General features: G+C 37.9%; 1 protein-coding gene across 2 annotated transcripts in view; it reads right to left on the bottom strand.

The window, feature by feature from the left end:
- Window positions 1–25560, bottom strand: part of LOC129717836 (protein timeless homolog) — a 279468-nt gene that overhangs the window by 36197 nt on the left and 217711 nt on the right. For both annotated transcript variants that reach the window (XM_055668038.1, XM_055668039.1), the window contains 3 exons: window positions 21697–21838; window positions 4055–4266; window positions 3556–3659 (listed from right to left, as the gene is read on the bottom strand). In XM_055668038.1, coding sequence (XP_055524013.1) covers window positions 3556–3659; window positions 4055–4266; window positions 21697–21838 — 458 coding nt within the window. The remainder of the gene's footprint in view (window positions 1–3555; window positions 3660–4054; window positions 4267–21696; window positions 21839–25560) is intronic.

Raw genomic sequence — 25560 nt, 5'->3', positions numbered from 1 at the left:
GTGCACTCACGCACATACCCTTTAACTTTTTTGAAAACGTGAACTTTTTCGCACTATTTGAAAACGAAGAGGGTAATGTCTCTAAAACGAGGAGTGAAATTGACGCAGACTATCTTGGGTTAGTGATGTGGTATCTTAAAGAGAACGAAAGTTGTAGCTTTTCTCAGCTGCTGGCAAAATCAGAAATTGTCTCTTTGAACCCATGCTCGAGACAAAAAGAGAACCATTTATTATACACTGTTCTTTCACTTTCCAGAACCTGGAAATCGCACTAATTATTAAAAATTTGATAAAGTAGTAGAAGCCCAACATTCAGCAGAGCTTGTCTTTCTAATAGAGAAAATATAATACATAATTTTCAAAATTTGTGTTTATATGTATAAGTGTGTGAATATTTATGTGTGTTTGTGAGCGTTTGTGTGTGAATTTGTAATAAAACACAATGAGAGTAACATTTAATTTGAACTAGAGCTACTAAGCGATACAAATAACATACTTAAGTCAGTTTGGGGTGTTAAGTCAGTGGTGAATTATCATAATTGTAACAACACCAACAAATATATTATGGTATAAAATGATTTGGGCAAGTTTTTGGAAGAATTTCGATGATATTGCATGAATCGAATACGGATTATTTTGAAATTTATTTACTAACACCCTAAAATCGAGATTTCTCGAGATCCGGTCGGTGGATTTTTTTTGAATTTTACCAGAGGTGTAAAATGACCTCAAGAATTGACCCGTATACTTGGATTTGATGGACAATTTTGAAGTAGAATACTTCTCTCAGGAAGTTCGGCTACATAGGGATGTGAAATGAAAATCTGAAACCGAAAAAAGTGAAAAATACGTCCAATTTCAAATGTATTAATCGGTTAGTATTCGATGGATTTCCTTCGTTTTTGCAGCAATAGGTTGGAAAATCTTTTAAGATTCTTCCCAAAAGAAGATAATTGTAATTTTATTATTTTCACCATTGTACTATTAAGAATAGTCAAGCCTTGTCATAACGAAAAATTCGACCTCTGATTGGTCGTTATATGATTGCTTCCCAAGCACGGTCGACAGAATTATATACCTTGCAATTTGAAGCATGCTATTTGGCCTATATAAGAGCCTGTTTCAGCCGAAGCCGCTCATAATTCTAGACAGCGACAACAGCAGTCGTCCTTCCTTAGCAGCAGCACTACACTGAAAAAACTGCGCACGCTCCATCCAAGTGTTTCATCAATTGGATATGAAAATGACTCCGCATTGTTCTTCGAAGAATTTTTTTTATCGAATTCAATCATTTTTCACTTTCATTTCAAGTTGTCGCACACATCAACTTACATCCATGAGCCGCACTTCATTTACGTATGATTCCAACATCCCTTTCAAGTGAATTGCACTTGAATCTGCCCCACTGTTTCATCACAGTGATTATCATGTGCGAAACACTTTCGGTTGATTTGTTTCGTTTTTATATGTCAAATGAAGTGCCGTTTGTGCTGAAAAGTAGGAAAATGGTGACAGAAGAGACAGCGAGGGTCGTGCGGCTTAGAAGTTTGACGATTTTCCGGACTACATCTGTAAATTTTTGCAAGGTAAGTAGTTTATGTCATGGAAAAGAATCGAATTTTGATCTTATTCCGTTCTTCTAGCTCAAGATCACAGAGATTCTGATGAAAGCATCTTTACGCTAGAGGCAAGTATTTGTTTACTTAAATATTGATAAATGAAATTAAATTAATCAAATTCTTTGTTTGCTTTACAGGCTTCTTCAACAAAGAAAGAAAGTTTATCTTTGGTGATTAATTATTATAGTAAAATTTAAACTTTATAAATAAAACAAAGGTTACATTATATGTAATCATTTCCATGTAAAACTGTTTTTATTTCAAAATCGAATTAAAATCATTCGAAGCTCGATGAACATTCATTTGAGATTCAAAATCAAAACTTTATGTCTATATGTCATAACACGAGAATTGAAAGTGTTTTCCTTTTGAAAATGAGGTGTTGCACGATAAATAATTCTGAAGTGTTTCGCATATGAATTCTATATGTTTTGAACAGTAGGGCGAATTCAAGTGCAAAACACTTTATAATGTCGTGTCGATTTCTTTCAGTGTAGCAGTGCAGTGGATACCAGCGATGGCGGAAAGCGGCCACAGCTATGGCGTAGCAATGAATAGCGCACTAGTTACAGCGGAGTCCAGCATCGATAGCGACTGATGCAGTTAGGCACTTTAGTGAAATGCAGTCCCTGTGCGATAGTGGGCACTAGTAAATGCATTCAATGAAAAGTTGACTCATTTTGACAACACGTGAGCCGTCTAGTTTTGAGTGTTATATCAGCATTTCACTGTTTACTTTATCACAACGAATACATTGTTCGCACTGTCAGTGATAACGCAAAGATGTAATCGGTATCTTATCCGATACGAAATTGAACAACAAATTGTCCTTTTCAGGATGAAATAAAAACCTGATGATTAAAGCGTTAATGTTTTCTCTTGAGTTAATTTACATTTTTAAATTTGTAAAAGTAATAAATTTTACTTTATTTCCGTGTCTCAGAAGGTTCTGAATTATCTTTTCCTTCAGTCATGAGCACGACATCCAAAAAACTTCATCTCAAAATTTAAAAATTGTCAAGCCTTAACCATGACAAGCAACTTACTATATTATTGAAAATGGTCAATCCTTGTTGAAGCGCAAAATTCGATTGATCTGATTAGTCAACGTTTATTTACTAGATTATTCTACTTCATCCTTGCGGTCGTGGCTTTGCACACAACTCTCCTGTTATTTTTTATAATAATGGTCCAGGGGGGCACCGTGTTATTTGTATCTCACGTTGATAGAATTTTGTAATTTTTTAGTTATGCTCTTCTGATCGGGTATTCATGTCGTCTGTGCTAGGAATGCTCGTATGTGATTGGGTCATTGTTCGCGTAAATTTGTCCTTGACACTTTTTATCGATTTTTACCGCTTTGCAATGAAAAAGCAATGATAACTAGCGTATTATAAAATTGTTCAACATTTTATCTATCCAACAACATATTGGTTATTGTTATCCATCATGTGGTTATGCTGTTATTATCGTTTGGAATCTGACGCAACATTTGTCAGTTTCATTTCCAATTTTACAGAATGCATACCAGTATAGAAAACAGAAACGTAGTCCCACATCGAAATTGCTCACTGGTCGAAGTTCAACCTGAGAAAAATATCCTATGAGATAACCTGAAAGGAAAGACCTGGTGGCATCAAAACCTTGCTCGACGGATCGCTTATTATTTGGGTTTTAGTTTCAGTTTTTGGGTATAGATAGTGAGCACAATAGTGTCGGCAAACATACCGACGAAAAATTTACAAGAACAAAAAATGCAGCATTTGCATCCAGCATTGACGAGCTTAAAATTTAAATATGCGAAAGGGTCGGCAGTTACGACGCATGAGAAAAATTAGAAAGTTATAATGTGCAAATTTCAAATAAATAGGATTTTGCAAATCTTTTTTTTTTTTGTTTACAGTTGTATTATAAAAATAAATACAAAGCATCTTACCTTGATCGGTGGCCGGGTTTGCTTGATTCTCCAAGTACAATTGTCGGAGCTCTTCTTCTTGTTCTTCGCTCCAGGCACCCTTCAAACAACCCCCACCAGTGCCACTGTTTTGAATGAAATCGAAAAATAAAGCGTTAAGGTTCATGTTTGGTTTAGTTTTAGCAATGAGTTAAGCAGATATTAGATGAAGCAAATATTTGCTATTTTTGGTACGATTTTTATTTGCGAAAAATAAAATTCGTACCAAAAAACGCAAATATTTGCTTTGTCTAATACCTTCTTTAGTTAGGGTAGCTAAAAAGCTGAACTATTGCATGTAAGAGCATACAAGTGTAGAAAATAGGTGTCGAATTTCGATTATCGAACAATAATTAAGATGATGATAATAGTTGTAAGCATGAATTTTAAATATGAAAACATCTGCGTATCTCCACAAAAAGTAATCAAAACTGAATGCATTGAAAGATCAGGTAAGTAAGGGAGAAAACATGTAACGTACAGATTGTTCCCGTAGATATCCTCATATCCCATTTCGATAGCGTTTGCTTCCTTAATCGATTTGTAGAAGAGCAGCTCGGCGTAGATTTTCGGATTACTAGCAGCCAGGGTGGTAAACTTCTGAACGATATAAACGCCGAGTCGTCGCAGTTCAAGTTGGTGAGCATCCTTGGGGGAGTTAAATACGCGCTGAAATATTCGGAACAGTGACGCCTAAAATGAAAAGATAAGGGGAAATGGTAGCAGCGGTAAAGAAAAATGTGAACGATAGTAAAATAGACTGTTCGAAAAAGGTTGAATTGATGCGATTATCAGATGAGGAATTCAATGAACAGCAGAAAGGTTTTTAAAGGCATATTGACCTGTGGGCGGTTGAACATGTTTGGATTTGCTTCTCGTGCTGAGTTTGATTTTCTTCGGATTTATAATAAAGGGTTTTTAAAATTTTTAAATTGAGTAGAATATGTTGCCATCTCTAATCTTGGATGAGTTTCGTTAAACTCTGATTCTTTGAAGAAAATCTTTTTTAAAAACTGTATCTCCCGGATTACTGAGTAGCTTGACTAGAACTATTTTTTCTATACATAAAATACATCCTCAATCGCTTATAGTTGAAGATGCTGTTTGCGCTTGTAGTGTTTAGTGTAGTGTGTAGTGTTTCTAATCTCGCACTCTTTTAGTCTATGCTATTCACATGCGGCTTTTGATTATACTGCCACACATGTATGAGTATTCTCATGCCGATCCCTATCACACATTTTCGTCCGAATGACAGCGTTGCTTCGAGATCTTGTGCTAGACAGCCAGCTACCGGGTTCTCTCGCATATTTATATTAGAGAAATGACAAAGCGCTCACCGTTAAGGAAACTGTCAACATCAAAACGGGCGAGCTGTATAATTTTGCATTGCCGTTATCCGTCTTGATGTTGATGTTGGATTCGATGCACAAATCGCTTCCAAGGAGATGGTTCTAATAGTTGGTTCAATGTTGTTACCGAATATTACTATGGTCGACAAAATGAAAAAAAAAACCTAAATTAATCCACCTAGCGGTCAGACTTAGCCTTTCTCATTCAAACTTTTATTTGTAAAAATAGATTTTCATGAACGCTTCAATCCAACAAATGTATATTCACTCTTTAGGTTCTAAAATATTGATGTTGTAATCTATACATATAAAAATGCAAGCTGGTCTGTCTGTCTGATCCATATAGGTTCGAAAACTACCGAACCGATCGACGTGAAAATTTGTATGTAGGGGTTTCTGGTGCCGATAAAGGTTCCTATGATAGTTTGAGACCCCTCCCTCTTCTGGAAGGGAGGGGTTCCATACAACTGAAACATGAATTTCTGCACAACTCAAGAACTAAACGAGTAAATGGAATCAAATTTAGCATGTGAATGTTTCTAGAGGTCCATAATGGTTCGACGCCCCTCCCTCTTCTGCTAGCACATGTTTCTGCACAAATTTCTGGATGGTGGATGGTGACTTCCGGTGTCAGGCAAACAGCCGGAAATGACCAAATACCATTCAATGTGAATGCTTTTGAAACCAGAATTACGCCCAGATGACAAAAATTGATTTCACAGGCAATTTCAAAGTCCAAAATGATGACTTTCTGTTTCTGAAAAACAGCCCAAAGTGATCAAATACCACCCAATATGAGTATTTCCGGAGCCAGAATGTTGCAAGAAGCCAAAAATGACCTCAGACACCATTATGAATTGTAGGATGGCAACTTCTGGTTTCTGGAAAACAGCCAAAAATGGCTGAAATCGACCACAGACCACTTTGGATTCTAGGTTGGCGACTTCCGGTTTCAACCAATATGAATATATTCAGAATTAAAGCGATGTACAGAAGCCAAGAGTCGAGGATGTTGTCATTTTGATAGAACCAATCATTTCAATTTTTTTAAAGGGGGGATTTGTTAGTAGCTTAAGTATTTATGATAAATCTATATCTATAAATGCGAATGTCTGTCTGTCTGTCTGTCTGTAACCTATAGACTCAAAAACTACTGAACCGATTACCGTGAAAATTTGTACATAGGGGTTTTCGAGCACGGGGAGTAATCCTAAAATATTAGTTTTGCTATATCTCATAAGCGTAGGCAAGGAGGGGTGAATTTGTGTTTCATGAACGAGAAAACTTCTTCCACGATAACCATGCAAACTTATATACAGATGTTTTTGAGTCTGAGATGTATTCTTGCGTCGTTACTGTCCGACGACCTTTTTGTATCTCAAAGGCGTTGTAAGGATAAGAGGGGGGGAGGGGGTAACAATGTCAATAGTAGCTGATATATTTCATGACTTTCAATTTTACCCATTCCATAAGCGTGGCAAGGGAGGGGGAGCTAATGTTTGTTATTTGAAAACACCTAAACACATAAATTGATCACCGTTCCAATTTGTATGAGTAAGTTCTGAAGTATGTTTCTATAACATTGATTTTCCTGTATCTCAGTGGCGTAGTAAGGAGTAGGGTGTATCTATATCTCTGAATGCGAATGTCTGTCTGTTCCCTATGGACTCAAAAACTACTGAACCGATTACCGTGAAAATGTTTACATAAGGGTTTTGGAGTACAGGGAGTAACTCTAAAATATTAGTTTTGCTCTATCTCATAAGCGTAGGCAAGGAGGAGTCAATTTAAACTCTAAACATGCAAAAGTTTTCTACGATAACCGTGCAACTTGAAATCTAGACATTTTTTGGTTTGAAGCGTATTTTTGTGGTGTTGCTGTGTCATTTGAGAGTTTTCTGTATTTCATTCGCGTAGTAAGAGGGGGGGTGATGACGTCACCCTATAACCGCTGAGCCGATCATCTTTAAATTCAGTGTTTGGAAGCTATAGTTGGTGGTATATTCCAACGACTTCGAATTTAATGTATTTCATAAGCGTGAAAAGGGGGCGGGGGGCAATTTGTTATTTGTAAACTCATTAAAACCTTACTTGATTACCGTGTCAATATGTATAAATGAATTCTCAAGAAAGTGTTAATGACATTGATTTTTCTGTTTGTTCTCAGTGGCGTAGTCAAGGGGGGAGAGGTATATCGAGCTGCACTAAATGCAAAATATTGAGAAATTAATCATGAAAATTTATATACAGGCGTTTTTGAGTATGATGCGTGGTATTTACATTACTCTGTCATTTAAGGCTTTGCAATATTCCAGTGACGTAGTTAAGAGAAGGGGAAGGAAGTGGATGAATGTTGTCAATCTTTATTAATTTTGAAACCGCCTCATCGAATATCATATAATTCGGTACATATGAGTCATATAGCAGCGTATTTGTTTCAATTGATTTCAATTTTATTTTCTTATCAGCGTGGTCAGGGAGGAGGGTAGCAATAGCGAATTTGTTATTTGTATAGTCCTTAATCATACACGATCATCGTATCATTTTGTATGCTTGGGTTCTCAAATAAAGGGTAAATGCTGTGATGTTGATTTTTTGTATCATAGTGGAGCAGCTAAATCATCAATCCTATCATCATTTCAATTTATTCCTATCATCATTTCAATTTAACTGTGAGAGTTTTTAAGGCTAAAAAGTGTAATCATGACATTGAACACTGGGAAAAAATGAACCAAAATGCCCACTTATTAGAAGCCGCTAGGCTGGCCTGAAATATAGCCTTTTTTGTAAAATTGGGCAATTAACCGATTTGTGATATTCCTGTACAGGCCACGGGAAAAGGTCTATATTTCCAAAAATACGCAAATATAGGGTGAAAAAAGGCAAAATAGATTATTTCCCCTGCACAAAATAAAACCATCACCAATCGATTTAATGACCAATTTTACATGAGAAATTCTATATTTCAGGCTGCCAGTCTAGCGGCGAGTAATTGGTGCCAATAACCTGGAATATAGATTTTTTTATGTAAAATAGATCAACAAGTCGATTTGTGATGCTTTAATTTTGTGCAGAGCACGGGAAATGCTCTTTCTTGTCCCTGTTTTGCGGTTTTTTGCGGGTAGTTCTGAATCCGAGGTTATAACTAGAGACCGGAAATCAACCTGAGATGTCAAGATGACGTTCTCCGGTTTCTGGAAAACATTCTAAAATGGCCCAAGGCCAACCAATATAAATATTTCTTGAACCAGAATAGCACCAAGACCGGAGATCAAATCCAGACGACATTTCTAAATCCAATACGGCGACTTCCGATTCCAGAAAATGATCAAATGGGTGATTATGGTTATTTTTGGAACCAAAATGATATTCAAAGGCCGAAAATCGACTCGATTTGAAACTCAGGATGACGATTTCCGGTTTCCAGAAAACAAGCCCAATATGACTAAATACCACCTAATATGGGTGGAATCGAGATAATGCCCAGAGACCTAAAATCAACTCTAGATAGCATTTGGAAATCCAAAATGGCGACCTTTGGTTTCGAAAATGACCAAATATCACCCAATATGGGAGTTTTCGTAATCGATAAGATGCATATAGGCCAATTGCCGGTTGCCGGAAAACAGCCAAAATAGTTATTCGAGAACCAAGATGATGCCGAGACCGGAAATCAAATCCAGCCGCTATTAAGAAATACAATGGCGACACCCGGTATTTTTGGAATCAAAATAATAGCCAGCGGCCGAAAATTGACTGCATAGACGATACACAGACGACTTCCGGTTTCCGAAAAAAAATAAAGACCTGAAATCAACTCAAGACGCTGTTTTAAAAATTAAGATAATGACTTCCGGTTTCCAGATGTCACCAAATACTACCTAAAATTGATATTTTCGTAATCGAAATGATGCACATAGGCCAAAAATTGACCCCTGACAACATTTTCATTGCGAAGTGGCAACATAAATTGCAACATCGAGTTGGTAAAATTGCAATATCGAGTTGTTGGTAAACAGCCAAAAATGATCATTCCGGAATCGCTATGAAACCTACAGATCAGAAATCAGATCCAGGCGCCATTTTAAAATCCAAAATGGCGATATCCGCTTTCCGAAAATGAGCGAAAACCACCCAATATGGTTGTTTTTGAAACCCAAATGATACCCAGAGGCCGGAAATCGACCCCAGATGTAATTTTAAATCTTCTCAGGGACACTACACAATTTTTAGAGAGTTATTATATTAGTTTTTGGAGTGAGAAGTTTTCTTTGAACTTATTCTTAGCGATCATGCTCGAATGCAATAATGCGAGCAATGTAACAAATAGCATGATGTTGAGGAAGTTATCAAAATGAATGGATACCCTTTTCATTTGTAAAATACATACACTTTTCAAATTATTTTGAACCGAAATAACAAATTTCTATTTGCTTACGTTTACGTTTGGTTGAAGATTAGGACAATACTTTAGTTATTCCTAGCCAAAATAATAAACTTAGTAACAGAACATTCCGTCATGTTTCTAACATTTTTGACTATTGCTATTTACCCGAATGTATTCGTTAGAGTTTTAATAGAAATTAGAACATTGGAGAAACATGATTCAGGAATACATACTTTTGGGCAGAATACATACAGCCTTATAGATATAACATGGTAATGTTGATATTTGTTTGAAATTATGTACATTTGAGAGATATGCGGTTGTCGTCGTTAACTTAATGGCGCAGCAACGCGTGCCGGGTATCAGCTAGTATTAGTAAATAATGAGTATGTGTGTCCAATCACAAATGATGATTTCTCAACACTGTTAGAAATTTGTAATTCTAATTGTTAGGATTTGTTTGCTTTCGCAATTAGGACTTATCACTCGTAGGGATTTAAACCTACTTGTCAGAAAAGGGGAAGTAAACTTACAACTAACTTAATTGCTAACTTATTGGCTATGAAGAGAGCTTATCGTAGCAATTGAGGATTGCAACGATTTTTGTCGAAAATTGTTAATAATTTTATTTGACATAGCTTCGAATGGTTCAACACCAGTAAGTCTATGTAATTCAAGTGTACCAAACCAAGAAGGACGCTTCAAAATCATTTTCAGAATTTTATTCTGAATCCTTTGGAGCGTTTTCTTCCTTGTTGAACAGCAACTTGACCAGATCGGTACAGCATATAGCATTGCTGGTCTTAAAATTTGTTTGTAAATCGAAAGTTTGTTTATTAAACAAAGCTTAGAATTTCTGTTGATGAGTGGATATAAACATCTCGTATATTTGATGCATTTGGCTTGTACACTCTCAATGTGCTCTTTGAAAATAAGTTTTTTATCGTAAATTAGTCCCAAGTACTTAACCTTGTCAGACCAACTTAAAATAACCCCATTCATCTTGACAACGTGATTATTGTTTGGCTTGAGGAAAGAAGCCCTAGTCTTATGTGGAAAAATTATCATTTGAGTTTTAGAAGCATTGGGAGAGATTTTCCACTTTTGCAAGTAGGAAGAAAAAATATCTAAACTTTTCTGCAATCGACTGCATATGACACGAAGACTTTTTCCTTTTACGGAAATGCTTGTGTCATCGCAGAACAATGACTTTGTGCATCCTGGAGGCAAATCAGGAAGATCTGAAGTGAATATGTTGTACAGGACTGGACCCAAGACTGAAACTTGAGGCACACCTGCTCTGACAGAAAATCTATCAGATTTTGAATTCTGATAATCAACCTGCAGGGTTCGATCAGTAAGATAATTTTTCAAAATTTTGATTAGGAAAATTGGAAAATTAAAAGTTTGCAATTTCGCAATCAAACCTTTATGCCAAACACTATCGAATGCTTTTTCTATGTCTAAAAGAGCAGCTCCAACTGTTTTGTTCGAATAATTCATGTTATCTTTGAGATAAGAGACTTCCGTTATTTTTGCAATTTGATACACAATGCATTGCATTTCAATGTTTGAAGTAAAAGTCTGACTATAAAATAATAGTTAAGAACCTTTGGGACAACTAGACCTTTCATTTGACTCTGAGAACGTCGAAATCAATCCAGCCATCTCCGAAAAAATTAGTGAGTTTAAAAAGTCTTTGGAGTAAATTACTTTCCAAAACTTTTAAACCACATGTCCAATCATTTATTGGTTAAGGGGTTTTAAGGTAGCCCGTTCATTCGATTCCAATTTTGTTCTGATCGGTTTTGTAGTTTCTGTGGTAATGAAGTTTTGAGATTTTCACATTTCGGTACAAAACAGACAAAGTTACAGTCTGATTAGGCGTCGTACACAAATTACGTAACGCATAAAGGGGGGAGAGGGGTTGAGTCTGCGTTACTTATTGTTACATAGGGGGGAGGGGTGTAATTGAGACCGTGACTTAACTGTGATGTTTGCTCAAAATTGCACATTTGAAGGGGGGCAGGTTGTCCAGCGTTACGTAATTTTGGGTGGAGGGGAGTCATATCGAACGTTACGTATCGTTACATAGGGGGGAGGGGGCCTAAATTCTAGGTTTTTAGCCTTACGTTATTTGTTTACGATGCCTCACAGTTTATTTAAATAATGTATTATGGGGTAGCTGGACTTTTCATTTGACACTAATTTTGTGAAAATCGATCCAACCATCTCTAAGAAAAATCAATGAGTTTAAGCAGTCTTTGGAATATGTTTCCTTTCAAAACGTGATTTCACATTTTCATACATAACGGACAAAGTTACAGTCCGATTACAATAAAATTCAATAGGGTCTTTTGGGGCAACTAGACCTTCCATGCAATACTTATTTTGTGAAAATCGGTGAGTGAGCTTTAACATCCTCCGCAGCACGTTTCTATTAAAAACTTTTGAACCACACGTTTAATCATTATAAAAATCATTAGTTAAGAATTTTCAAGGCAGTCTTTTCATTTGACACCAGTTTTAAAAAAATTGGAGATAATGAAGTTTCGTTATTTTCACATTTTGAAACACAGTGCCCAAACTAAAAGTACGATGATAATGAAATACAATAGCATCCTATGAGGCCACTAACCTTTCATTCGTGAAAATCGGTTCAGCCATATCTAATTAATGTGAAAGATTCTAAGCAGTCTTTGTTATATTTTTCTTTTTATAACGTGATTTCACATGTTTTTTTAATAACGGACAAAGTTATAATCCGATTACAATCAAATTCAATAGCAACCTATGGGGCAACTAGACCTTTCAGCTGCGTAGCCGCAAGGTTACAGGGTCCGCTTTGTCAAGCGGATGGTCGTGGGTTCGAATGTTAGTAGAACCAGGCCATCCGATGTCAAAAAGGACTTAAGCATGGGCTAATTCTCAGGCTCCCCACCAGTTACCCTTCCTTTACGCTGAAATCTACAAATACCTTTGCGTGACTTCCTCTTAACAAAAAATAAGTCCCTCTTATCAATAAAACTGGCCAGAAGGACGTACGACGAAACTTCTCTAGGGAATTATAATTGGTGATATTTGGCAAGTTGAACGAGTATCCATATAGTAGAACAGTAAGCGTGTAAGAAAGAGTAGCACATTACACACAAGCACTGATGAACACTTCTCAATAGAGGTATTGCTATTAACAGAAGTGCGGGATACAGCAGACACCCGGGCATATCTCACAATAGATCTACGATTCTGGTCGCAGTGAGGAAGCCCAAACAAGAAAAAAAAAAGACCTTTCATTTGACACTTGTTTGGATGGATAACTTTTCTTCTTTTCTTTACATAACTTTTGAATCATATGTTTAATCATTACGAAATTTATGAGTTAAGGGTTTTGGAGACAGTCCGTTCATTTGACACCAGTTTTATTGAAATCGGTTCTGTGGTTTCTGAGATATTGATGTTTCGTGATTTTCACCTTTTTTTAACTTTTTTAACCTCTAAACTAAAAATTCGATTACAATGAATAGCAATCAATTTCATGAAAATCGGTCCAGCTATCTCTGAGAAAAGTGAGTGGGAAAAAATGTGGCACTGACACACACACACACATAAACACATACATACATACAGAAAATGCTCTGTTCGTCAAACTGAATCGAGTAGTATATGACAGCAATCACTGGCAAAACCGAAGGTATAAAAGGGCTTCAAAGGGCCAGCATTTTCTGTGTGTGTGTGTGTGTGTAAGTGTGTGTATGTGTGTGTATGTGAGTGCGCGTATGTGTTGGTGTGTTTGTGTGTGTATGTGCAACTTTTCAATCTCACTCGATTTTCCCTGAAATGGCTGGACCGATTCTCATAAAATTATTCTTAAATGTAAGGTCTAGTTGCCCCATAAAACCCTATTAAATTTTATTGTAATCGGAAATTTAGTTCGTATGTTATTTATCAAAATTTGAAACGCACGAAAGATCATTATCTCAAAAATTACAAAACCGATTCAAACAAAATTGGTTTCAAATGAACGGGCTACCTAAAAACCCTTAACTTTCGAGTTTTATAAAAATTGGACATGTGGTTCAAAAGATATGGAAAGAAACGTGTTTTGTAGACTATTTAGTCTCTCTCATGTTTCTCAGAGATGACCGAACAGATTTTCATAAAATCAGTGTCATATGGAAGGTCTAGTTGCCCCATAAAACCCTATCGATTTTTTTTGTAATCGGACTTTTACTTTGCCTGTTATGTTAAAAAATGTTAAATTCAGCTTAAAAAAGAAACATATTCCGAAGACAACTTAAACGCATTCACTTTTCTCAGAGATGGCTGAACCGATTTCCACAAAATTCGTGTCAAATGAAAGGTCTAGCTGCCTCATGACACCCTATTGAATTTTACTGTAATCGGGCTGTAACTCCGTCTGTAATGTATCAAAATGTGAAAATCACGAAACTTCTTTGTCTCAGAGAATACATAACCGATTTGAACAATATTGATAGCAGATGAACGGACTAGTTAAGGGTTAACTGATGAATTATAATAATTGAACACGTGGTTCAAAAGTTGTGAAAAGAAAGTCATATTTGAAATAGAAAACAATACCCTTCTATAAATAATCGAATCTAAAATGATATTTAATCGAATGATATACAATTGAGTCCAACCTAAATATGAGTACAGTGACGTTTCGATTATACCACGATAAAAAAAAAGTTCGCTCTATATATTTGAATCATATTTGTTTCATGTTATTTGCATGTGTTAATGTATGTTCATATGTTTTTGAATGTTATGTTTTAAATGTTCGGTATAGTTTCCCTGTTGACTAACAAAAATTTTTTATTTAGAGTTTTTTTCTGAAATTTGAAGTGTTCCTGTAAATCTATTTTAACAAATAATAAGTTCAAATGAGAAAGGTAGGGTCTGACCGCCTGGTGGATTAATTTGGGTATTTTATTTATTTTTTATTTACTTCAGTTTTTATTTAAAACACATATTTTCGTAAGACTCAAGATTGGTAATTTATTTAGCGTTACGTTATTTTAGAAGAGCATATTAAATGTTACTCATTGTTACATACGGGGAGGGGGATTTAGATTTTTAGCGTGACGTATTTTTGTTAGGGGCCGTTCAATAATTACCCCTCCCTCCCTTGTAAGACATCGTAAGATTTTTTGATACCAGCCCTTCCTTCTAGTAAGATCTTACTGTCAGCATTTATAGATTTTTATTTTAGTTTTATCCTGAAACAATAACAATACTTCGTTTCCTCTTATGTCCTTAATTCGAGTTAATCGTCCTTCCGTAATTTTCTTTTTATGAATTTTACCGTTCAAACTTTCATTAAAATGGTAATTTGAACGCTGCATTAACAATGTTTTTTTTTTTTTTTTTTTCTTCACATAACATTTATTTGACACGGCACAAATACAATTTAATGTTTAACGGCGCCAATTATATCTGATGACTTAAAAACTAAAGCAAATTTTTTATCCTCGCTGCCGACTACGAGCTGAAATTAAGTCTAACTTAAAACTAGCATGGGATTTCCAATCAGTGTTTTGTTGTTCAATGGTCGTCTGATAATCGTCGAATGGCATGTATGGATTCGTTCTGCTGAGCCACGATGTCGTGAGTTGGGACAGAGGCTCGTAGTCCTTGGGTCCTGGTTCTGTTGTGCGGGGTCTGGTTGCTGGTTTTGTGCTTAAGGTTCAAACGTGTTCTTGTCGTTTTGTTGGGTGTAGACGGAGGGGAACGGGACTAGACTGGGGCGTGGATGGATTTCAGGAAAACGTATATAAGGGACATGTAGGATAGGTCACGGCTCGCCAAGACATCACGAACAGGAACAGCCGGCTGTCTACCCTCGGCCTGCAGGGAAGCTATTAATTTAGACCTGGCGTCACGGTGTACAGGGCATGACCAAACCACATGCTCTATGTCGTGATAACCTTCACCACAGGCACAGATACCACTTTCCCCGAGCCCAACACGACGGAGGAGCGCGTCAAATCTATAGTGATTGGACATAAGCCGGGACATCACGCAAATGAAATCCCGACCTACATCCAACCCCTTGAACCACGGGTTCGTCGATACTTTGGGGATTATGGAATGTAACCACCTTCCCAATTCCCCTCTGGTCCAAGCATTTTGCCAACTGATGATCGTATTCTGACGTACAAGTGCGAAAAATTCATTAAAGGCAATTGGTCTTTCATAAATATCACCGTTTGTTGCGCCCACCTTAGCCAAAGAGTCCGCTTTCTCATTACCCGGTATCGAGCAGTGAGAAGGGACCCACGCTAAGGTAATCTGAGTAGATTTTTCGGATAAAGCACTCAGATGTTCCCGTATTTTCCCCAGGAAATACGGAGAGTGCTTAACATCTTTCATCGATCGGAGAGCCTCAATGGAACTGAGACTGTCCGTAAAGATGAAATAATGGTCCGTGGGCATTTTTTCGATAATCCCTAGGGTGTACTGAATTGCAGCTAATTCTGCGACGTAAACAGAAGCAGGATTATCGAGCTTATGGGAGACGGTTAAATTGTTATTGAAGATACCGAAGCCAGTGGACCCATCAAGAAGTGATCCGTCAGTGTAGTACATATTGTCGCAGTTGATGTTTCGATATTTATTGGAAAAAATTTTAGGGATCTGCTGCACGCGTAAATGATCCGGGATTCCACGAGTTTCTTCTATCATGGATGTATCGAAAAACACAGTAGAATCAGAAGTATTTGATAAGTCGACACGATTTGGAATATTCGAAGAAGGGTTAATATTTTGGGACATGTGATTGAAATACAATGTCATAAAACGGGTTTGAGAATTAAGTTCGATTAACCTTTCAAAATTTTCAATCACGGGACGGTTCAAGACCTCACATTTGATTAGAATACGAGAAGACAGGCTCCAGAAGCGGGTTTTCAATGGTAGTACTCCAGCTAAAACCTCCAAACTCATCGTATGGGTCGACTGCATGCAACCTAAGGCGATACGCAAACAACGATATTGTATTCGCTCCAGTTTGATCAAATGTGTGTTTGCTGCGGAGCGGAAGCAGAAACACCCGTATTCAATAACAGACAATATCGTTGTTTGGTAAAGCCTTATAAGGTCTCCTGGATGGGCTCCCCACCATTGTCCGGTTATTGTACGAAGAAAATTCACTCTTTGTTGACATTTTTTCATCAGATACCTCACGTGACAACCCCAGGTGCCTTTAGAGTCGAACCAGACACCAAGATATTTGTGTACCAAAACCTGAGAAATCGTTTTACCCATTAATTGTGTTTGAAGCTGAGCAGGTTCATGCTTCCTAGAAAAAACTACTATCTCAGTCTTCTCCGGAGAGAATTCGATACCTAGCTGTAAAGCCCAAGCAGACAAATTGTCCAAGGTATCTTGCAATGGTCCTTGCAAATCGGCAGCTTTGGCTCCTGTAACAGAGATTACACTGTCGTCTGCAAGTTGTCTTATCGTGCATGAATTTGCCAGACATTCGTCGATGTCATTTACATAAAAGTTGTAAAGAAGGGGGCTTAAACATGAGCCCTGGGGAAGACCCATGTAGCTAATGCGAAAAGTTGCCAAATCGCCATGCGTAAAATGCATGTGCTTTTCGGACAACAAGTTGTGCAAAAAATTGTTCAAAATTGGAGAAAATCCTTGTCGGTGAAGTTTACCCGAAAGAATGTCAATAGAAACGGAATCAAAAGCCCCCTTAATGTCCAAGAACGCAGACGCCATTTGTTCTTTACGAGCATACGCCAGCTGAATATCTGTTGAAAGCAACGCAAGACAATCATTCGTCCCTTTGGCACGGCGGAAGCCAAATTGAGTTTCTGATAGTAGACCATTTGATTCGACCCAATGGTCTAAACGACGGAGTATCATTTTTTCCATCAATTTCCGGATACAGGATAGCATTGCAATCGGCCTATAAGAGTTGTGATTAGAAGCTGGTTTCCCTGGTTTTTGGATGGCGATCACCTTCACTTGCCTCCAATCCTGCGGTACAATGTTTTGCTCCAGGAACTTATTGAACAAGTTCAACAAGCGCCTCTTGGCATTGCCGGGTAGATTCTTCAACAAGTTGAATTTGATTCTATCTAATCCAGGCGCGTTATTGTTACAGGACAGGAGGGCAACTGAAAGTTCTGCCATCGTAAAAGGTGATTCTATCGCGTCGTGGCCCGGAGACGCATCGCGAACAATATTTTGCTCAGGAACAGAGTCCGGACATACTTTCCTGGCAAAATCAAATATCCACCTACTTGAAGACTCCTCGCTTTCGTTGACCGTTACGCGATTCCGCATTCTTCGGGCTGTGTTCCAAAGAGTGCTCATCGATGTCTCCCTCGACGTCTCGTTCACGAACCGACGCCAATATCCACGTTTCTTTGCTTTAGCCAAGCTTTTAAGCTTGGTATCAAGCTCCGAATACCGTAAATAGTCGCCAGGTATACCTCCCGTCTGGTAGGCCTTAAACGCGTCGGATCTTTGCGTGTAGACATCGGAGCACTCTTGGTCCCACCACGGAGTGGGAGGCCGTTCTTTGATCGTTACGCCGGGATATTTCTTCGTTTGGGCTTGCAACGCGGCGTCGAGAATCAAGCCCGCGAGGAGGTTGTATTCTTCAAGTGGTGAATGATGTTGAATCGACTCGACCGCTTTTGAAATCATTTCCTCGTATAACTTCCAATCGACATTTCGTGTGAGGTCATACGGAATGTCAATTGGTCGCATGCGAGTTGACCCGTTAGTAATTGAAATAAGAATAGGCAGATGGTCGCTACCGTGAGGATCGAGGATTACCTTCCATGTGCAATCCAACCGTAGCGACGTCGAACATAAGGATAGATCCAAAGCGCTTGGGCGCGCTGGAGGTTTCGGGATACGTGTCATTTCACCGTTGTTTAAAATAGTCATGTCGAAGTCATCGCAAAGGTTATAGATTAAAGAGGAGCGGTTATCATTGTATGGGGAACCCCAAGCCACGCCATGAGAGTTGAAGTCTCCCAAAATCAAACGTGGCGAGGGAAGAAGTTCTATTAAATCAAAGAGCAGCCGTTGCCCAACCTGTGCTCTGGGGGGAATATATATTGAGGCAATACAAAGCTCTTTACCTTGTATTGTCATTTGACATGCGACAACTTCGATGCCTGGAATCGAGGGGAGGTTAATACGATAGAAAGAATAGCACTTTTTAATCCCTAAAAGTACTCCTCCATATGGGGTGTCTCGATCAAGGCGAATAATATTAAAATCATGGAAGTTGAGATCAATATTTGAAGTAAGCCAAGTTTCACAAAGGGAAAATGCATCGCATTTGTTTTTATTTATCAAAACTTTAAACGAATCAATTTTTGGTAAAATACTTCTACAATTCCACTGTAAGACAGAGATAGAATCCTTCATATACGCAGTTGAATTAGGCATCGAAGGATACAATCGCTGCAAGGAGAGGCCATTGGGCAGTCAACTGCTTCAAAAATGATCTAACTGTTGGGAGGAATGCTGTAAGAAAAATTTTAATTGGATCGGGTACATTGAAAGTTTCAAAAATCCAGTCCACAATGTCAGAAAATTTCACTAATCCAGAGTTTGTTTCATCAACTGGGAGTGTAAAAGGAGCAACTGGGGTTTTAGATGTTCCTGGCAGTGCTGGGAACTCCTTCTGGGACTTTAAATTTGCCAGCCCAGGAGGAGTTTGCTTCGGTTTTTCCGCAGCACTGTTTGGTTTGTTTGTAACCTTCATTTCACTTTGAGAAATCTTAGGACCTTTTCTGGGAAGTTTAGGAGAGGAAACACTTTTCCTCTTTCTAGACTCCCCAGGATTGGCGTAAGATGCTCCCGCTGGTGAATCGTCAGAATCGGTTTCCTCAGAGGGCAACAGATCGAAGGGGTTCGAAGTAACGGGAGAAGTGGTAACGGTCTTCTTCAGCATGTCAGCGTAGGAACGCTTTGAACGCTCTTTGAGAGACCGTTTTATTTTATCCCTGCGCTGCATGTACACCGCACATGTCGAGAGCTCATGCAGATTTTCTCCGCAGTGAATACACTTTTCAGCGTTAACACTGCAAGAATCTTCCGCATGAGACTCCCCACACTTGCCACAACGTGCCTTATTGCAGCAGTAGGCGGCTGTATGGCCTAACTGCTTGCAATTCAGGCAGTTCATGACGCGGGGCACGTAGAGCCTCACAGGGAGACGAACCCGGTGGATCGAGACGTGGCTTGGTAGTGCAGACCCGGCGAACGTAACTCGAAACGAGTCTGACGGAGTGTATACTGTTTTGCCACCGATGATCGATGCTGACCGCAATTGCTTGCAGTCGAGCACCTTTACTTCGGGACACGTTTTGTTCTTAAAGCACCCTTTGGCACTTTGCAGTATACACTCGACGGACAGACTCGAATCGGTTATGACACCGTCGATCTCCACGTCTCGTGCGGGTATGTAAACGCGATACTCGCGTGTGAAGAGCTCAGAGCAAGCTATATCGTTGGCCTCTTTCAGGTTACCGACCACGACACGGAGCTTGTTAGGCCGGACCTTGGAAATTTCGGTCACGCCCTTGTACTCCTTCGTCAGGTCTTTAGAAATCTGCAAGAGGTTCAACTTTTTCGATTTCGGTCCTGCCTTTGGCCGAAAATAAACAGTATAGCTGCCCTGGGCTCCGTCTGGGTAAAGCCTGGGGCGAGGGGGGACTGAAGAATGAACAGGGGAGGGGGTAACAGAAGGGTCAGGGTCAGAGGGGTTCGGGGATGGTGGCGCGGGAGGCGAGGGATCTACATCCATCGCGCTATGTTTAGCGCACTAGCGCTGACAAGAACACGTACCTTTTTATTTCTCCCTTCCAGTAAGGTTGGTTGTCCGATCGTTCGAAGTAGCAGCCGTTACAGCCAGCAGCACTAATACAGCAGCACCAAACAGCCACCAGCAGCGAGCCAGGTGTGAGATCACTCCACACAGCGATACGACTCGCTGACACTGATGGCTTCTTCTTTTTCCTCGTTTGTGTCTCGTCCACTGCTGTAGCACAATCCAGCCAGCAGCCAAATCGGCTTACGCACCAGCTGGCAGTCACGATGCGAAACAGTTGCACAAAGGAACGACCTTGAACCCGGATTTATTTCACTCGACCAGGCAAACAATGCCAACACTTGTTCACACGTCTTTTGTTTTATACTCTATCGGACCGATCACCAAACACGTCCAGTACTGATGCGTGTTCGGCACAGAATGAAACAATGTTTTTCTTACGTAAGATAATCAATTCACCCCCCTCCCTTCCTTGTAAGATAGCCTAAGAAAATTGCACTACCCCCTCTTTCCCCCTGTTTGCTTACGTAATTATTGAACGGCCCCTTATGACGCCTTATCTAACGTGACGTGCATCTCCTCTTTAAGCGAATAAAATATTATCTTTTTAAAGGACTCTTTATTTTATATGTTAATGTTGTTGTTGAATGTTATAAATGATTTCACAGTTAGTAAAATAGAAAAAAAATCGCATTGGGTAATTAGTTGCGCTAAATAATCATCAATAATCAACCTGCATTATTGTGTACATTTTCAAGTTCTTAAATTTTTAATGTACTGCATTACGTTATTCGTTGAGGTAGAAATATTCAATTAAATATGAATTAGGTAATAGTGAATAATGGCATCAGAACGAAAAGGTTTACTAAGCGTTCACTACATAATAACGCCCTATGTTAGGAAAATAATATACTTTTATAAAAAAATAAATCGACAAAACTATTATGGTATAACATATCAGTACGGTACAATCCACAATTAATTTGATATGCAAATTATTTACTAGTCAGCAACCCCGTCTGTAAATGATTTCCAGTATGTAGAAACAAAAAGGCCGCATATAAAGGAAACTTAGCTGCTTTAGAAACTTTGAATATCTCAGATAGATAGATTTTAATAAGGGACGAAATGTTTGTTCTACTAAATAATGTAAAATAGATAGTCATAGATTTGCTTACGAAGCGAAAAATCATAGAAACATGTGAGTTTGATTTGTTTGTGCATGAATAACAATTTTTATATGTCAAGTGTAAAGATTAAGGTAAGACTCAAAACTATCTTGATTTGGAGAGCAAATCGTTGTATGTGAACAATTTTTGAATTTTTGAATGTTTAACACAATAAAAAGGACAAAATTAAAAAAAAAACATGATTATCAAATAATGGCAGAGATGAATCAACTGGAATTTTCTCAACTATTTTTTTTTCTTTGAAAAATAGCAAGGCTTGGACTGAATTGGATAAAATTTATCTAGGTCAAAATAAAAAGTGTTAATAAGTGTCATAGACAAGTTTTGCTACGTTGCAGTTGGTTCACTTTTAGCAAAATCACTTACTTGGAATAGCATGGCTGGCATTTTGCATCCAACAGCGATTCGGTGAAGAATCGTGACGGCAGCTTTCAACGATGATGTTTCAATTTGCTTCCAATCCATCAGTGCTATGGTACAAGAACGTACCACTTTCGGGTTCAACAATCTGCCATGAGAAAAAGGTATGAATGGACGACTTATGATCAAGTTTTCAAATTTGAGTAGTAAAACAGTTTATTTAATATCTACATAATTTAATGAATAGGTGAAGCTTTGCGAGTTGAATTGTTATGAAATGTTTGTGTGAAGTCATTTGTATTAGCATCAAGAATAATGATATTCTACACGATTTAAAGCCTTATGATCCACCGGTGCTTGGTTTCATGTTTCGAAGTTCTTGATAATACAACGTATTTCATTCAATTTTGTTTCCAGTACCTCTTCCAATCAAAATTCTTAAGAGGTGATCTGATCATTTTTTGTGACACTTCATTTTCAATAGGACTCACTAAGTTTGAATTGAAAAATGAACACTCTCGAACTGATGAGCAAGTTCTTGCTCATTGATAAGAAAAATGTGGTCACCATCTTTGAGAACTATAATGGGCTATAAAGGTTTCTCAAGAGCTTTTCGGTTAGGAATATGGTTTAGTTGTTCAACTCCTCTCATGAAATTTCCATTTCGCAAGAGCGTGAATTTTTGTTTGATTTCCTTTTGTAAATTTTTAAAAATACCTAACGTTCAAAGTATGTAAGTATGTATGTATGTAACGGCACCCCGCCCTTCTTTCAGGGTTCCGTCACATTAGGTGGCATACTTAGAACCCGGAAAAAAGCCGGTCTTCTACCGGATTCTTTCCATGAAGTTAGCAAACACCACTAGGACACGGATATCAGCCGTTTCATAAAAGTAGGTCAGAGCTTGCTTACATTTGTGGCCAAGTCTTTCGCTTGGCTTGGGTGATGAAAACTGCAAAAAATTACTCGTAAGCGCAGTTAGAATAAACACCGTACTGGATGCGCCGTGTAACTGGTCGCCGTAGGCGCGAGGATAAGTTACCGGGTTTTTTATAAACAAAACGAGAGTAGCGGAGCGAATGCCGGAGACGCTCTGGAGAGCATAATTAAGCAGGACTAAGCCTACAAGTAGTGTACTAAAATAGAGAAAGGCCGAGGAGAGGTCATTAGGATAACAGAGATAGGTAGTTGTCTCTCGCGGAATACACTCTAGGGCTAGCATTAGGTTCTTATGAAAACTTATAATCAATCGTAAATTAAAACTGGTTCCGTGTGGTCCTTCTGACCGAACGTATGGAATCTTTGTGTTTCTCAAGTTCCCGGTAGGGGTTCCACAGCGCCCTCTACATAGTATCTCGAGATCTTTGGTTTTGACGTCTCCGTATGTTCTTAAAACGTATATAAAGTTAAAGTTCATTGCCAATAATTATTACTTTGAAAAGGGCAAATTAAGGGCCAGTATTCACATTTTCATTAATGGATGTTTGTGAAAATTTTGAGACCGGTATGTCGGTGTTTAAAAACCTATATTGGAATATTGTTCTTTGAGTCAGTTATATATGAAATATGTGATTGTTTGAGTACCTTAGCAAAAAGTACCTGGTTCGCCACCCTGTGTGTAGTATCAATAGTTCTGTCTTGATATTCGAATTTCCGCAATTATTTTAGTCAAGTAGAAAAAGTTGAGTTATTTCAACGACCCGTCCTTCAAAACACAAGTGTATAAAAACAGTTTGTAACAAATTAGTAAGAGATGTTCTAGTTCTGATACATTCGGTTGATCGGACACCATATCATATTATATCCTATTGTATTAAATTATATCACATTACGTCATATATTATTGAATTCTATTATTACATGCAATAACAAATCGTATCATTTATTTATTGACTCATGCTTTCTAGAAAAGAATAACCAGTGAAATTCTTTGTCAACCTAAAGTTGGTCGTTGAAAGTATTAGATACTTTATTACTATGTTATTTGTTGAAACATATGGGAAATGTCTACCTGATTATGATGCTAATTAATTTACACAGCAACTCGAAGTGATCAAATTTGCCTTGGTCATAAAATACCTGCTACGAGCAACAAGAGACACCTGTCAGCCCCAGGTATGAGGCGTAAGAAAACTGGAAGTTGTACCGTATTGTATTCTTTATCGCGCAAGAGCAACTAATTTCCTAAATCATAAATCACAACTTGGCGCCAAAGCAAGGCGTTGTAATTCTGCGAGGTGTTGCACAACTGTGCCAGCATACGAGATTAATTGCGAAATAGAATCCAATTAATTTTATGCGGGTCGTCCCGACTGAAACCTCGGTAAACTGGAATGAGTTTGCGGCATCAAGCCACCAAACTGCCAGACTTCGTTTATTTTAGATGTGGGTGCTATGTGAATATATCCTGCATGGCTATTATATCACCCAGAGAGGCAATCTGGTTACATGGATAGCAGCTAGTAGCGCCACTAATTTTACGTTACGGTAATGATACTCTGTATTGACATGTAGTGTGTACACAAATCATAAATTGAAATTTGTATCGAACTGATATTTCATAGATCACTATACTGGGGGAATTCTAACGCTTTGAGTGTGGAAATGCGGCACATTGCACAAATTTAAATAATCCTGAAAACAGGTAGGGTAATCGCTCCTTTATTCATCTCAATACCTATAATCATCTCATGAGGCCTTTTTGATCAATTTATCGTCAAACTTTACTATATTTCTAACGTAAAACTTTCAACCACTTGACAATGTCAAAAAGCAAATAGATTTACTTTCAAAATTTGTACAAAATTGACGGTAAATTGGACTAATGAAAGAAATAAGATGAATATAGGTGCAGCTAGCTGTTGAGATGAATAATGGAGCGGTTATCCCATATTGCGAAAGTGAATCAAAGCAAACAAAGACGGAAGACCAAGGAGACTACAGTTAATATAAATTTTTACATTGCGTCGTGTTTAGATTTTTCTGCGGTGTGTTGCAGGTTGGAGCATAACACATCAAGTACCACATTTGTCATACAATGAATCTTCTATAAGAGAACAATCACTAGAAATGTGATGTCGTACCGTAACCGAATTAGACGTTTGATTTAAGGATTTAGAGAACCGAGAGCTGCATGATTGAGCAGAGACAACTTTTACTGCTAATCTTGCACCACTTCAAACAGTTGTTCCTTTTTGATAAAACGGTTTTTTATGATATCAGTTCTTCATGTTGACTCACGACGGCTTATGCGAAACATTCTATATAAGAGAAATAATTAAAAAAAAAAAGATTTCTGTGCCAAATTTTTCAAATTATCACAATGTATAATATATGTCAATAAGTACCTTTTTCTTGAAAATCTCATTTTGACACGATAAAAAAGAATGTCAAAATTTGGTGATGGTGGAATAAAACCCCAATTAATCCACCTAGCAGTGAGACCCAGCCTTTCTCACACGAACTTATTATTTTTAAAAAGATTTACATGAAAATTTATTAGAAAAAAATATGCCTTGATAATTTCTGCAGGGTTTATATTTCCCACTCTAAATAACAAATTATTGGTAAATAACAGCACAACCATACCGAATATTTAAAACATAACATTCACACTCATATGAACATACAGAAACACATATACTTGAATATAACATAAAATAAATATGTTTCAAATATATGACACGAATTTTTTTTCCGATCGTGGTATAATCGAAACATCACTGTACTCATATATAGACTAGACTTCACAGGGTTTTAGGGAGCTGAATTAAAATCCTTTTAGGGGTGCTAGAGGACCCCATTTGATAAAAAATATCCTTCTACGCATATGGCCAAAATTTAACTACTGCAGAGTTATTCACTTTTTTC

Source organism: Wyeomyia smithii, chromosome 1 (genome assembly GCF_029784165.1).
Source record: "Wyeomyia smithii strain HCP4-BCI-WySm-NY-G18 chromosome 1, ASM2978416v1, whole genome shotgun sequence".
NCBI lineage: Eukaryota > Metazoa > Arthropoda > Insecta > Diptera > Culicidae > Wyeomyia > Wyeomyia smithii.
The sequence above is the reverse complement of the archived record's forward strand: the minus strand, read 5'-3'. Positions and strand labels throughout refer to the sequence as shown.